Here is a 16,526-nt window from a genome sequence, read left to right as displayed (position 1 = left end):
GCCAAAATGTCTGTACTTTCATTACTTATAATAAATGCCTCTAAAATGTGGTTTGTAAATTTATCAATGCCATCATCTTCCTATGCTGCTAAAAATACAGATTCCCAAACTTAGAGGGTTAACTGTGTGTGCACATACTCTAGGTGACTCTTATGCACACTGAAGGGAGAAGAGGCTTCTAATTTTCTCTTATTTCTGAGGTGAAACAAAAACCAACTGGCTTTAGAGCTTCTATTCAGGGCAGTTAGTGGCATCACTAACATCCCAATAATCAAAATTAGAAGTCCAGAAGTCCTCTCACTGTTATAGAGCCAACTGATCACTAAACCCAGTAATTTCCACTTTTGTCAAGTCTCTAACATCTACCTCTTTTTTTTTTTTAAAAAAAGAAGTTTTTAAATGGATTTTTTAAAGAGAGAGAGAGAAAGAGAGAAACATTGATGTGAGAGCAAAACATTGATTAGCTGCCTCCTGCATGCTCCCTATTGGGGATCAAGCATGCAAGTCGGGCATGTTCCCTGACTGAGAATCTAACTGGCAACCATCTACACCAGGGGTCCTCAAACTTTTTAAACAGGGGGCCAGTTCACTGTCCCTCAGACCGTTGGAGGGCCGGACTATAGTTTAAAAAAAACTATGAACAAATTCCTATGCACACTGCACATATCTTATTTTGAAGTAAAAAAACAAAATGGCAAAAACACCTGCATGTGGCCCGCGGGCCGTAGTTTGAAGACGCCTGATCTACACTAATAAAAGAGAAAGATGCAAATTGACCGTACCTTCACGACACCCACCAGCCAATCAGGAGTATGCAAAGTAACCCAACAAAGATGGCGGGTTAATTTGCATACACAGGCACTGAGCAGCTGGGGGAAGGACGCAGGCATTCCACACCGCCCCAGCCGCTCCGGGCCTCTGGGCAGCGTGGGAAGGTGGAAAGGCAGCTCCGGGCCGGAGCAAAGGCAGTGCCGGCAGCCAGGGGAAGGAAGGCCCATTCTTGCACGAATCTTCGCGCATCGGGCATCTAGCATTTTCTGTATGCTCTAGATGGGACGCTCCTTTAACAATGGGAACTGTTCTTGACCATCTATGAGGCTAATTTTTTTTTGTGTTTTTTTTTTTTAAAATATATTTTATTGATTTTTACTGGGAGGAAGGGAGAGGGATAGAGAGCTAGAAACGTCGATGAGAGAGAAACATCGACCAGCTGCCTCCTGCACACCTCCTACTGGGGATGTGCCCGCAACCAAGGTATATGCCCTTGACCGGAATCGAACCTGGGACCTTCCAGTCCGCAGGCCGACGCTCTATCCACTGAGCCAAACCGGTTTCGGCTATGAGGCTAATGTTTTACTAACATCCACACTTAGAGGAAAAATAATTTGGTTTTCTTCTTTAAAAACACACACACAAACTTTTATTGTGGTTTCAAAGGGACTTGGGATGAATCACTTGCAGAACACAGGTTGCCTACTTCCTTTACATGAACACTTCTTGATTATCAGCTTTTACTTAACGGTACTAATATCTTTATACTCTCAAACCATACCTCAGACAAGCTATAAATCTTATATTCTCCAGTGTCTACTTAATAGCCTTTTGCTGCTATTAACCCTGCTCTTCTTAATTATTTTGTACCATCACAAGTTATATTTCATGTTTTACTCCAAAAAGAGGAGTCTCATTCACATTTCACAAAAAATCTTAAATATATTTAATATAATTTCTATAATTAAGTGAAAGTGAAAATTTTCATAGTTCCTCACTTTGCTTAAAAGCTAGGGCATCTATACTCAGGAAATTAATACAAACCTATGCATAAAGAGTTTGGCTGCAATTATTTCATCAGGTTTTTGTGATCTTTTCAGTGTTACCTCAGATTATAAATTTCGAAGAGTGCAAGAGCTCTATTTAACTTTGCTTTACACTGTCTAGGACCATTATGTATATCTACTGCAACTTAATAAATACTGTCAATGGATGGCAAACCAGGTCAAAGCTCAGGTTTTTATTTTCTCTATCTTTTGAAACACCAATGGTCAAAATGTCAATTTTGATAGTGAAGACCAAGGAAAATGTTCCTTTAAGCCAGGGGTTAATAAACTATTGCAGCGATTTTCAACCAGTATGCTGTGGATTTTTTAAAATATGCAATACCTGACTATTTAGCCAGGAACACTGACCTCTTTTCCCTTAGATTGTCAAATAAAAAAAAATGATAACAGTCAACAGAAAAATAGCTATACAGTATGAATGAATCAATATTATACCTTTTTTGTGTCAGATTGGCAAAAAATATATTCTTTGGTATGCTGCAGAATTTTAGTAATTAGTTTGTATGTGTCATGAGATGAAAAAGGTTGAAAATTGATGAACTATTGTCCTTGGGCCAACTCCTGGTTGTTTTTTTGTAAATAACACACACCCCTTTTTTGTACATAATGTCCATGGCTCTTTGTTCTACAAAGGTAGAAATGAGTAGTTGGAACAATGAGTGTATAGTGTATAACCTGCAAAATATATTTACTATCTGACCTTTTATAGAGAGATTGTCAATTCCTAGCTTAGGCAATGAAAATAGCATTATATTAAAATAAGTGATGTTTTCACCTTTAAAGTGGCTTGAGCACCTGGACTATCATCTTGACTACAAAGTACCAGAAGGGATTCCAGGCCAAAAACAGCATCTTGCTCCAGTGCTAATAGGTCTAGAGGAAAAACACTAAGTTTTATAGTAGTCAAGTAGAAAAGATTAAATACACACACACATATACACACACACATGAAAAAACATTAAGGAATCTAAGATACAGTAAATACCTCAATAAGCAAAGCTAACCTTCCTGAAAAAATTTGGCAACATTTCTGAAATGTAAAGGCTATTTTCAGACTTCCGTATTGTTACTACTTTATAGAAGATTATAAAACATACACATTAAATTAAGAGCTAAAGCCACAAAGGTTTAAATAAAGTATAACTGAAATACTATCACCAGATTAGCTGAGGAAAATACTAGGAAAAGCAAACCATGTAGTATGTATTAATCTTTCTAATCAGATATAAATTATGCAGATACATTTTTCACCTAGAATGTTAAAACTTTCAGCTCCCAATGAAAGCTGAACCACTTACTTATTATTTTTCTGCATCTGATGTACATGCCCTTGACTGGGAATCAAACCTGCAACCTGTAGGCCAGTGTTCTAACCATTGAGCACCCAGCCAGGGCACTGAGCCACTTTTAGAAAATAATGAGGACCCACATAATCATATTAATGTTTTAAGTTGGACCATAAAGAACAAATCCCTTATATGTTTAATGTAATAGCAGTTTTTCAGCAATTCTCACTACCTTAGAGCTAAAATTTCTCTGGAGGTTCTAGAAAGTTCTGAATATATTAGCTAACTATATTTAGGTTAATATATGTCAGCTTTAAGAACATATAGCAGTTTTCTATGTTACATGTTGGAAAATACTCATTACTATGCCAAAAATAAAACAGGTTTAAGTATTCAAATCAGAATCAATAAATAACTTAGAGAAATGACTCTTGAGTTAGTGTAGGGCTTGGCAAAGAGTGTAAAGGCTAGTGAAGGTTAGGGTATTATAAAAAAAATCAGTACCAGGAACAAGCAGTGAAGGCACTAAGCGTATGATCCTTACTAAAGATCAGAAACACTGAAACAGGTGGAATGTCCAAAATGCATTTCCTGTTTTTGAACACCAGCCTGAACTTCTCCAAGCCTTTTGGTCAAAAGATATTAGGAATACAATAAAATATATGCATTATTTTCTATGCATGCCTTTCTTAATTATACAAATCAGTTTAATGCTCTAGATATCTAGAAATAAAGTCCTTGAAAATTTAATTCACATTGCTCTGTTAAATCACTTGCCTCTAGATCAGTGTTTCTCAACCTTTCTAATGCCATGACCCTTTAATACAGTTCCTCATGTTGTGGTGACCCCCAACCATAAAATTATTTTCGTTGCTACTTCATAACTGTAATTTTGCTACTGTTAATGAATCGTAATGTAAATATCTGTGTTTTCCGATGGTCTTAGGCGACCCTGCTAGTGGTTCCCAACCTGTGGGTCACAACATGAGGAACTATATTAAAGGGTCATGGCATTAGAAAGGTTGAGAACCACTGCTCTAGATGAAACTATTTGTTAATTAAGCCTCTTGATAACTTATTTTTTCCTAAATTTTCCAGGCTTTTGTACAGCTGAACAAATTGCTTTATACCAAGGGTAGTCAGTCAGAAGTAGTCCCTATCCACAGCACCATATGTGTAAAGGTAAACAGTAAAAGAAAATAGGAAACAGTCCACAAAACCTTTCAATTCCACAATCTCAATCCCAAGGTTCTCACATTTTAAAAAATATTTTGAAGGATTAAGTAGTTTTGAGAAAACTTGCTTTAAGAATCCTTCAGAAGGAGATAACTAGTAGATCTAAGCACACTGGCTAAAAATAATAAGGGATTAAAAAACCAAACACATACAGAAATCTGCCCAGGCTTCAATCCAAAAATTTGTACATACCAGTTCTGATCAAGCTTACCTTTTTCTTGACAAGAGACGGTTATATTAGTCAGGACTCTGACTCCATGAGCTGCAATGCCTCTGTTATTATGGTAACAGCACTCTTGGGCTAATTTGACTAAATCAGAGGATCTGGGGGAAGAACCCACATTTCCTAAACAAGCAGAGAAAAGTAGTACAGACTTTTATTTCATGTGAACATTACCTAGTTTAGTTATTTAAGTCCTTTGTTTAATTGCACATATAACCTGCAATTTAATAAAATTCAATAAAAAGATAAAACATCTAGCATGAAAAGTGCTTGATTATTATAACCTGACACAATGCTTACAAAATGTCTTTGGAATTAAAAAATAAAGAAAAAGAAAGTCATCTTGCATCAGATCAGTTTACTATTATAAAAAAGAATACTAAGTCAGAATTCCTAGGCTCAAGCCTAGGCTTAAGCACTTTATAAGTATGTGACTTTGAACATATCAAAACATTTTAAACCCCAGTTTCAAAACATACAAACTCCCTTGCATGTGCCTCACTACAGAAGCAACGAGACCTTGTATGGAAAGGCTCTTACAAATTATAAGATGCGATTAATATTCTGTTTGCAGCTCCTTCAAAGTGTAATGTCAATCAAAAATATTAAATAACTGCAAGCTAAGAAATTGAGATTGGCTGACTTGTGCAGATTGTTGATAAAGAGACTGTGACAATCTCTCCTAGCCCATGTAGGTGTTCACCATTGCAATATAATCTTCCAATTCCTCACATCAAGAGGTGTTTATTTCTCCACCTATCTGGACTTGGCCACGTGACTTGCTTTGTCCAATGAGATATTAAAAAATATGTGTAAGCAAAAGTCTAAAAAGTGCTTGTGTGTTGGTGTTTTGCCTTCTTTTGACTGCTGCTATAACCCTGAGAACATGATATAGCCCAAGCAAGCCTGCTGAGAGTCACAAGGTGCCTCAGCTAAAAGCCATTTAACCTCTAGCTGGTGAATGAGGCCATCGTAGACCGTTTGATCAAGGCTCCAAGTGACTGCAATCATATGAGTGAGCTAAAGTGAGACCAGCAGAACTGCCCAGCTGAGACTAGTCAAAATTACTGACTTGCAGAAACAGAGCAAATGGCTTTAGGCCACTATGTTTTGAGGTGATCTGTTCTGTAGCAACAGATAACTGATAGAGAGCACCTCACAAAATTACTAGAAAGACTGGAAAACTAAGCTTGGAAAAAAGGTGAGGCGAGAGACCAACCAAGATCACAGCCCAAACTATCCATAGAATTAGTTACAGTGAAGACATTAATGCCACTGTTACTGACATCTTGATGTCACAGCTTACACTGCTGCCTAAGGTACAAGACATAGCAAACAACCACTGCTACAGTGTACCCTGGAAACCAGATGTTGCTGTGGTCAGTGCTATAACACCAGAATGGATTCATCCACATCACTACTCCTTGGTATGCAAATGACTAGGTAAGTCCAGGGCACATGTGTGCATCCTAGTGGCAGGAAGGATTGGCAATAGACTATCAGGTCTTTTCAGCGTCCTATCAGAACTTATGTGTCAGGGAATTTTCTTTACCTAGTAAGTCCATATGTAGTGAAACCATAAAAAGGAACAATGTACATTATAGTTCTTTGATTAATTCAATTCAAATTAATTGACTACAAAAGAAGCAATAAAGATTCCACAAAATTTGCATTAAAACAAAACAACGAAACATTTTAGCCTGAAGTCTGTTAGGTAATTAAACTCCTCACTGGACATTAATAAAGGTATTGTGGAGTTAATTCATCTTGAATTAGGCAACCAGGAAAGCATTACTGAACTGGGGTAAAGTTTTATTTTAATCATTTTCCAGAGTGATAACATACACCTAAAAGTTAGCATGACATTTGCTTTTAAAATTCACCATCACTTGGCCTTTGAAATGTTCTTAAATTCAAAGGGTACTTTGAGTCACAGACATACAAAAGCAAACCAGCTATTTTAAGCATCCTCAAAAATATTGTTGCACCCACATATAATTCAAAAAAGAACAAATATAGGAATACAATATCCTTGAGTTAAGATCAAGGATGCGAGATTTTATTACCAGAAGCAGTAGTTAAGAAATAATTTTCAAATAAATTACTACCATATAACAAAGCAGGAGACCAAAACCTTTCCCGATGCTAAAGTTTGATGAAACCACCTGAAACATCAACGTGAATAAAGGGATTAGCAAACCATCCGTGTATCTTCTTACCTGAAGCTATGCTGAAATAGTGCTTGACAGCAATGGTCCCTGAGAGTGTGGACAGGACAGACAACATCCCCAGTTTCAAGCTGTCATAAGGAGTCTGGAGGGCACATTCACAGAGGGCCTGAAACGCAGAAGGAAAGAAACACAAAACATAAGATGCTAGTTTCAATATACTTTAAAACTGTCTACTCATTTTAAGTTTTCTAGCTTCTAGAAAAATTATGTATGAATGTCTTTTTTCCATTATAAAAAACTGAAGTCAAACTGCCACAGCCAAGAGGAGCCTAAGGAGGCATGCTAACTAAATACAATGCATTATCTTGGGTGGGATCGTGGAACAGGAAAAGGACAAAAGGTAAAAATTAAAGAAACCTGAATAAAGTATGAAGCTTGGTTAATAATCACAATGTATCAATATTGGTAAATTCTAACAAATGTACCACATTAGTACAAAATATCAATAACAGGGAAGTGGCTATGTGGTGTGTAGAAATCCTCTGTACTATTGTCTCCATTTTTCTATAAATCCATACCTGTTCTAAAAAATAAAGACTATTTCTTAGAAAGTCATCATGTGTACTGTTTAGTCCTCACAAGCAGAACATCCACCATATATTGTTTACCTAACAGAGATGAATAGCAGTTCATACATGTATGTATTTTTTAAAATAGTAGAGTGTGACATCCCATCTAGTTTATAAGTGAGTGAGCTCCCTATCCTCCTCCCATTTCAGGACATTTCCTCTACTCTCCTCTGCTCCTGACTCAGGTGGTCTGAAGTGGTACCAAAAACAATATGCTAGTTTTCCTTACAATGTTAGTGAGCTATAAACATACACTCAGCCTCATTCTGTATATTTACTATCAGAACTCTGACAAGACTGCACATGATATAAATGGTCAGATAACTAACTGCCTATTAAACTGAACTAATAGCCATTCTCTCACAAAGTTTCAGAAAGTGAATAAAACTTAAAGACTAGGGGGAAAGTTAAAAATAAAATTTCAGAAAAGTTAAATTAAACAATAAATGTAATATGTCCCAAATTAAAAAATTGACAAAATTGGGGTGGGGAGGTAGATTATCTGCTTCTAAAGATCCAGAAAAATTCTGACAAAGTATAATGAGAGGCCTAAAAAAAAAAGCCCTATTAAATATTAAAATATATAATAAATCCATAGAAATCAAAAGTTTTTTTCCCCCTACTCATGAACACAGAAATCAATTAAAGAGACCTTCCCAAAAACAGATTCAAATACACATTAGAATTTAATACACGATAATGGCATTTCAAATCAAAGGGACTATTCAATAAAAAGTTAAAGGAGAAATGGCCAGTCATCTCAGTAAATCAAATTAGATCCTTATTTATTTTTATGGCAAATTAAAAAAAAAAAAAAAAGAGCCCAGCTGGTGTGGCATAGTGGTTGAGCATCAACCTATAAACCAGGAGGTCACAGTTCAATTCCTGGTCAGGGCACATGCCTGGGTTGTGAGCTCAATCCCCAGTGAGGTGTGCCTGCAGGAGGCAGCTGATCAATGATGCTCTCTTATCATTGATGTTTCTATCTCTCTCTCTCCCTCTCTCTCTTAAATCAAATATATTTTTAAAGTTAAAAACTACAAAAAGCACAAAGAGTTGACATGGGAAAATAAAAAATAAAAAGACAATTGATAAAACTGAAAAAAGTATATCATTTAAGATCAATAAAGGCCCAATAACCTCAATACATAAAAAGTTATTGGTAATAACTAGGCCAAAAATCCAATAGAAAAATCAGTACTTCATAGATATTAAACAAATCACTTTTAAATATAAGATGTTGAACCTCATTCATAATCTGAAAATGTAAATTAAAATAAGAGTTGCTTTTTACCGGCCAGATTGGCCAAGATTAAACTTAATGATACACAGCACTGAAAACTGTGTGGGGAAATAGGTATAGTATTGACAGAAGCATAAAATGGTGTAAACTTCATTGTGGGAATAAATCTCAAAAATTTAGATGTATCATTAGACCTCCAAATTCTTCTTTTAGAAATATATGTTCACAAAGGTGATTTTTTTTTTTTACAAACTAGTCAATGTAGCAACATAAACAATAACAGTAAAAGTACTGGAAACTAATGTCCTCAGTGGGGAACTGGGAATACAACGGGAGCACCACACAGCTGGTAAAAGAATGCAGAACTACCTGCTTATATGAAAAGGTCCCCCAACAGTGCACTGTTAAGTGATAAGAGGTTCAGAACATGCATATTGTGTATTTTCATATGTATAGAAAAAAAAATACACATCTTTGCATCTGGATGAAAAATTCAGTAAGAACACATAAGAAACTAGCAATGGTGATCACCCTGCAGAGGGGACTTGAGGGAAGACCTGGAACAGACTTATAGTTCACAATTAGCAAACAAATGACCATCTCAGTTTAGAGCAGAACTCCTTTAAAAACATGTCCATGCTCACTGTCTCCAATATCTTTCTTGTTTTTCTCCATTCTAATCAGTCTTTTACCCACAATGCTCCAATAAAATTGCTCTCGTAAAGGACATTAATGACTTCCTATTGCTAAGTGCACACATGAATTATCAGTCTTCATCTTGGAGAATATAGTGCAGTGTCTCACATGGATGATCACAGCCTTCTTCCTATAAAACAATCCTGTTTCTTATCAGGCTCCTTTGCTAGTTCTTTTTTTAACACTTCCTAAATCTCCTCAATCTATACCCTCTCCCAAAGTGACCCATCCAGTCTCATGCCTTTATATACCACCTATAAACTGATGTGTATTATGTGCCATTGAGTTGGCTCTGACTCCTAGTGAGCCATGAATGAGTGATGCCCACCAAAATTCTTCTCCTAAACTGACTAAAGAAGACAAGAATACAATAAACAATTTAATTGGGCTTCTCAACTAGTCTTAGTGCTGCTTATGGAAAAATTAATAAGAAATTGAGAAGCAAGTCTAATTCACTAAAACAAACTTTAAATAACAGAAGTTTTATGTATTTACTCTGCCACATATAAAATAACTTCTGTAAATTCAACAATGCTCTTAGGAATTTTTCATATTCAAACACTTGGAACGTGACAAAGATGATATAAAAAATGTAAAGCAAAACAATATTTATGATATTATATTATTTTTCTATATAAAGAATTAATGTTCAAAGATATTAATGTTCAAACATACCTGAATGTTTTCCCTACTCCAAGTGTGTGGTGTTTTATTGGCAAGTAATTTCAGATCTTGAATAGCAAGTCTCTTTACTGCTTTCCTGGGGTCATTCTTCAAATACTGTAAGAGAAGCTGGATCTATAGAAGAAAGTCACTCAGTTAACAATATTGTCACTGAAACTATCTTTATGGATGCAATGGAGTTTAGCAAAACATTTAGACTTGAGACAGGACTCATTTCAAATTGCAGCTCTGTCATTTACCAGCTATGTGCCCATGTTTAGGCCTCTTTCTGTTTGTGTATAAAATGATACTATCATTTAACTTGTACAGTTCCAGCACAGCACCTGGCCTTTAACACTCAACCCTTTCTTTTCTCTATGCTCCATGCTCTGCCATGTACCCACCTCTACCTCATTTCCTCAAGAGATCCCCAAAATTAGAATTGTGAATATAGAGAAGGAAAAAATGAGCAAAAGGTAATTAAACAGATCTTTATTAGAGAAAGAGAATCTTAATAATATTAAAATTTATGGGTTACTTATTTTTTTTTATCATATATTTAAATATGCAAGTTTAGTGAAGAAAAGACAGTTTAAAGAAAACTGAAATCACCTGCTTAGGAGTATCCACCAAAGATGAAGCTGCCAGCAGAGTAAAAGTGTGCAGAGAAACAATCACCATTTTGGTGGAAGGGTAGGATGTGACTAGCTGCTGTAGAAGCTGACGAGCGCTGGAGGCCAGGATGGCATCATGGTGCATGTGCTGCAGGATTGGGATCAACTTCAGCTTCAGGTCGACCGGTGTGGCTAAGCCTAGATGCGAAAAGGATTCTTAAGATTTCTGACCATCATCCTTGATAATAGTTCACATTTAAAAGGTCTGCATCAATTGGCACAATATCCATTTAAAATCAAATAGTATACTAATATTATGTTTATAACATTAAAGATAACTGTGAGAGATAATCCATCAGTGCAATAGTTTTGTCCAAAAGTATTTATCTTAACATTAATTTTTCAGTGACTATAAAACTACATACAATAGAAAATGCCTTTAAAAGGCACAGTGGAAAGCAGTCATTTTGCTGCCTATTTCTTCTCATAGCATACTAAAAAGCATCTATATACACACATACACATACTCACTCAATGGCTAAAATGTTATGATTTTATAATTTTAAAAATGGTTTCTTTCAACACTAACTCAAGATCAAGATGTGAAGAGACTGCATGGAATGGTTGTGAAGTTCTCTGAACTTTGTGTAGCAATGCCTTTCTTTACTGCATACACAGCTGGAACTCTATGAAGATGAACTCCAATGTATCTTTTTCTGTCAACAATAGAGCTAAACAAACAAACAAACAAACAATATTTTCTTCAACAGTATGGCTTTGCGGTGATAGAGAATAAAAATTGTCAATCACCATGTGCTGTATATATGTAAGAATCTAATTTATACTCTGCAAATCATTCGCTTTCCCATTGTAAAATAAATGTTTAGTGTCAACATATGATAGCATTTAAACTTTCAACGGTGGTTCACATCAACAAACTCCCTTGCTATTTGGCCTCTATTTGGGTTTGGCCAAAGCACAGAATCCCAGGAGATGGGAGGGAGAAGAATGAAGTCTGAGTATTTATTCCCTGGTTCCCTTTCTGCAGGGCCACGTCATGTTCACCGAAGATCAGTTTTTCAAAGTGGCCCTATTGACATGACTCCAGGTTTCTGGTAACCACTCCCTCCCCTGCATCCTAAAGGGGTGAGGACTACATTACCACATACAGTTTACCCTGCCCATATGTTTGTAAATGGTTCCTTCATTAAACACTCCTTGCATTATCTTAATTTAAGTGTAACATCTGTTTCTTGCTGAGATCTTGTCAGATACAGCAGAATTCAATAAAAATCTGCTCAATAAATGAGGGATGCTTCCTTCTAGAGATAGCCCTTTCTGCAGGAAAGGCCTTTTAGGATGGTGAGAGAAAAGACAAAGGAATAAAGGGGAACAGGACAAAACTCAACCACTGTATCTTGGCCTTCACTTAAGTGACTTTATTTCCTTTTCTGTAAAACAGCATTAACTACCAACATCTGCCAAGTTGCACAATTCAAAAGAATGTCATTTGGTAAAAATCAAAGGATGTAGTGTTCTCTAAAGTTGTTCAATGCTGTAGCCTGAGCTCCCTTTTAAATGGGGTTAGTCCACATGAACCATAGCATGGAAGATGACATTAGAAATCTTGGCCATTGTAGACTATGGTAAGGAATTTGCATTGTAGTTGTAACTGAAGATAGTGGAGGGATATCAGTACAGTGACGAGAGAACCCCAGAGCTTCTAATGAATGGTACTGCCATCCCCCAAATCAAAATGTTTTTTTCCCCTAAATATCTGCATTTCTCACTCAAATAACACTTCATCAGAGGCCTTCCATGATCAACATATATAAAATAGTAAAGTTCCCCCTTTCACCCTACCATCTACTCTAGGGATTTACTATCCACTTTACTTCTTCCTAGTAGTACTGAATATGTCTTATTTTTATTTGTCTATTGCCACCCCTCCTCCTTCCACCACTAGAATGCAGGTTTATGTGAGGGCATGGACTTCGTTTTATTCACTATGGTATCCTAAGCACCTAGAACAGTTCTGGCATTTAGAAGATACTTAATAAGTATTATTTGAATGAATAAATGAATAACTAGTGACTAGCACATAATAAGTACTTAATAAATGTTAGCAGCTATTTTTAATATACTAGTAAATCCCCTTAAGTCACTTCATAATACTAAATAAAACACACATACCTTGAATCATTTCACTGATTTTGTTACAGATTCCCACAGCAAAATCCCTTTGGAAAGAGAGAACAGAAAAAAATTTAAAACCAAATAATTAAGCTTTTCTAAGGACTTAAAAGAAACACAACGCAATCAACACTGGAGAAATGCCAATAACGTACTCCAAAATATAACTAATATTCCAAATGTCAGGTGCTGGGGATGGGGTAAGAAATGCAACTGAAACCAAAACTCCAACAGGCAAATGGGGTCAGGCCAACACTGTTCTCACTTGGTGTTCGAGGAAAGATGCTCTGATTTACGAGTGCTGTTGCAATTTGCATCACTGAGTGATACTGTCGGAAAGATTCAAGGTCACTATCTCAGTCTATTATGTTTTAGGATATATTTTAAATTAAGACAAGCTCTTAATACATAAGCTGATTACATAAGCAATAAAAGCTATTTCTAATATTCTGAATTTTAGAAAAACAAATAGAAATACCTTAGGAAATATGAATAGGCTCCTACTATAAAAGCCAAACTAACGTTAGCCATGTGTTTTTAGCTTTACATATGTGTTAAGTATTTTACAGGGTGGTGCTTTTGATTCTATATAATAGAAATATCACAGAATGTTGCAGAAGTATTAATAAAATGAATATAAGATAAAATATAATATGTAAAGAAACATGATAGAGTAATAGGATCAAACCTGGCTTATTTAGCCATAATAAATGATACATAAGACATAAACTTCTCCTCTAAACTAATTCAATGGATGTCTAAATAAAATATTTCCTGCTATTAAGATATGATTTGTTATTTTTAATTTCATTCTCACAAGTGAACAGTCGAGTTTTCCAGAGGCTACATAATATATGACATCATCTATTGACAACTAATGGACTGCATGATTGTACATTCATTTGTTTTCTAGAATTTTCTCTGGTAGTTTAGTGTATAATTGTGTTTTCTGAAATTAATTCAGTTTGTTCTCAATTATTCTATTGTGCTCTTACACTCTTTAACTACATGCATTATCTCTGTAACCTTATCATCATTCAGTACATCATAATTCTGAAATCTTGAAGTTTTCCTTATGTCTAATGCAGAAATATATCAAGAATTATACTTTGTTGTGCTTTGCAGTAAAATTTTGAAAGGTTTTTCTAAAATTGCTTTTGTCAATAAAAAATATTTTTAAAAAATAAAATTGCTTTTGTTTTAGAATTTAGAATATTTAATTCTAAAATAAAATTCATTTGCAAATTATTTTTCTTTTAAATACTTAAGAGTGAGTTGGCTTGAGAGATTAGAAGACATTTTCTCAACTGAATGCAACTAAGTTCACCACAGTTGCCAGTAGAGGGCACTTCTCTCATTGACAATGCTCCCCTAGCCCCTGAAGGCAACTGGGCTTGCATGCAACTCCTATTTTATGATTTGGACTAGCTCTTTAAAAGTATAAAATCTTAACCTTTGTGAGAACAAGTCAGATGTGGTTATGGTAGTAGACAGGGGGAGAATAGAATTAAATTCTCAAGGTCTTATTTGGCCAGTTACTCTTATTTATTTAAGATCCAAAATTGGTAAATTAAAATACTAAGATAAAAATACATCAGTATTAGTTGAGATAGCTGATCTTCCGCCAGGTCATCTTTCTCTGGAGAAAGAGATAAACTATAATCTCAAAAAGATACATTTTGTTTATTTCACATACATTTAGATAGGTCCTTTAGGCTTTCTATTGAACTAATTTGGTATTTTTAGTATTACAAATTACAAGTGTATACCGAAGCCTGGTATGTTAAAAACTGCTTCTACATAACTGTTAATTTAAATGTTTATTGGTCATCAATTCTTTAAATGAAGAATCTTGCTGTTTCTATGTTACTTAGTCTTAATCATTTCACAACATAGATCAGAAATTCCATAGCTGATAAAATTACCTTCTGATAACAGAAGAAAAAAAGTGAATAAAAAATGATTCTCATAAATAAAATCTAATCCCTAAGTGATAAACTTATCATTTAGAAACTGCATTTAAAAAACTACTTTTGGAGTCACTGGAAGTATGTATTTAATCTAACATTATAACGTACTGAGACCTTGATAGTGCTAATCAGGTGTGAACAACTCACTAGATAATACCTCCAATCATAAAAGCAATTTTTAAAAAGCTCTCCATATCAATGATTTTCTCAATAATAAAAACATTTGCCAATTTTCAAAAGCACCAATATGAACTGTATTTATTCAGTTATTTCTCTTCTTCCATTACTGCCATTTCTACTAATTTACAGCAGTAAATTAAAAATTCTATGCTTTCTATTCTCTACCCTCCTTTTCTGAGGAGTAATTTTGAACTTCTTAAGGTTTGAAAAAGCAGCTGAAGAGAATATGCACATACTTAAAAGCTGAAGAAAGAAAATTGATTATTTCAGTTACCCAAATGTAGCACAAGCTCTTAATGGAAATGCTAATTTTTATTTTAAAAAAATAACATTTATTATTCACTTGATTATAAAACCAAAACTTGCTCATGGCATGATAGAGAAATTTATAAAAAGGAAAATAAAAATGCAGATACAATCTTACCAACCCAGAGACAATGTTTTGATATATATCCTTCTAGCTTTTTTCTATTCCATATGTACGTTGTGTTTTATTAAATAAATTTGATATCACATAAGTTATTATATAATCTGTTTCTAAATACATTTCTAAAATACAGTTGTTAAAAGCTGATGTACTATTCCATCTGTACAACCATATTTACCAAACACACTAGTTGGAATTTAGGTTGTTACTAACATTTTTTGTTGTTATTATAACACTACAGCTAGTATCCTTGCAAATAAATATCAATACACATTGCTGATTTCTTAGGATTAGTTCTAAGTGGATTTTCTAGGTCAAAGGGATATTTGGCAAAATACTTATTATCAAATGCCCTCCAGAAAGCAATGCTACTTTTATCAGTCACTAGAGGGGATAATAAACTTTTTGCAGAGAGTAAGTTAACAAGTCAAACACAGTAATAAAACCATGATCAACATTTCACCACCCCCACCCCCACAAAAAAAAAAAAAAATGTTCTGTAAGAACATGACTTCCCAAATAGGTGAAAACTGGTTTCAACTCAAGTTACTACTGTCATTGTCAAATCATGTACAGCTCTAATGCCATGATTTGAGAAGACAGTAAGAAAGCAGCAATTTGATATTAGGGCTGTGTGTGTCTAGGGGAGGCTCCTCAAGAAACAAAGCTCTGCTCCCCAATGAAGCCTTCCTCAACTACTGTGCTGATCCCGTCCTTTTGGAAACTCTGATTTCATTTATAGGTAATGCCAACATTTGTACTTAACTCTTCTGTTCTATGTATTTAAGTTTTGCTTCCCCAGTGTGATCTAAACCCATTTGAAAAACACCCCTTGCCATTTACATTTTTCTGTATTGCTCAATATTTATTGATATTGCTGAGTTATTCCTTCAAAACCTCTTTTTGGGAATCCAAATGATTCGTTTGAAAGGCCTATGCTTACTTTGACTGTGCAGAAAAGTTGGCAGCAGCAAAAACAGCAGCTTCAACTTCTACATTATCATGTGAATCCAGACTCTGACGAATACTATGGTGAGCATTCTTCCTCTCAGGAATTATTGATGCCAGACTCCCCAACATCCTACAGAAACAGAGAAACCAGAAAAAATGCAAAAACAATACACTCAAGGTCAGAAGCAAGGCAAAGCTAGATGATC

General features: G+C 35.0%; 1 protein-coding gene across 2 annotated transcripts in view; it reads right to left on the bottom strand.

Moving 5' to 3' along the window:
- INTS7 (integrator complex subunit 7) overlaps window positions 1-16,526 on the bottom strand; it is a 48,967-nt gene that overhangs the window by 22,976 nt on the left and 9,465 nt on the right. Inside the window, exons 4-10 of one of the 2 annotated variants that reach the window (XM_079760835.1) lie at window positions 16,313-16,450; window positions 12,793-12,839; window positions 10,598-10,797; window positions 9,998-10,120; window positions 6,803-6,920; window positions 4,572-4,706; window positions 2,614-2,711 (exon numbers count right to left, since the gene is read on the bottom strand). In XM_079760835.1, the coding sequence (XP_079616961.1) occupies window positions 2,614-2,711; window positions 4,572-4,706; window positions 6,803-6,920; window positions 9,998-10,120; window positions 10,598-10,797; window positions 12,793-12,839; window positions 16,313-16,450 (859 nt within the window). Of the gene's footprint in view, window positions 1-2,613; window positions 2,712-4,571; window positions 4,707-6,802; window positions 6,921-9,997; window positions 10,121-10,597; window positions 10,798-11,188; window positions 11,357-12,792; window positions 12,840-16,312; window positions 16,451-16,526 lie in introns of those variants that run through there. The other variant, XM_079760836.1, reaches the window with a different exon arrangement.

The sequence above is a fragment of the Cnephaeus nilssonii genome, assembly GCF_951640355.1.
Source record: "Cnephaeus nilssonii genome assembly, chromosome: 21".
NCBI lineage: Eukaryota > Metazoa > Chordata > Mammalia > Chiroptera > Vespertilionidae > Cnephaeus > Cnephaeus nilssonii.
The sequence above is the reverse complement of the archived record's forward strand: the minus strand, read 5'-3'. Positions and strand labels throughout refer to the sequence as shown.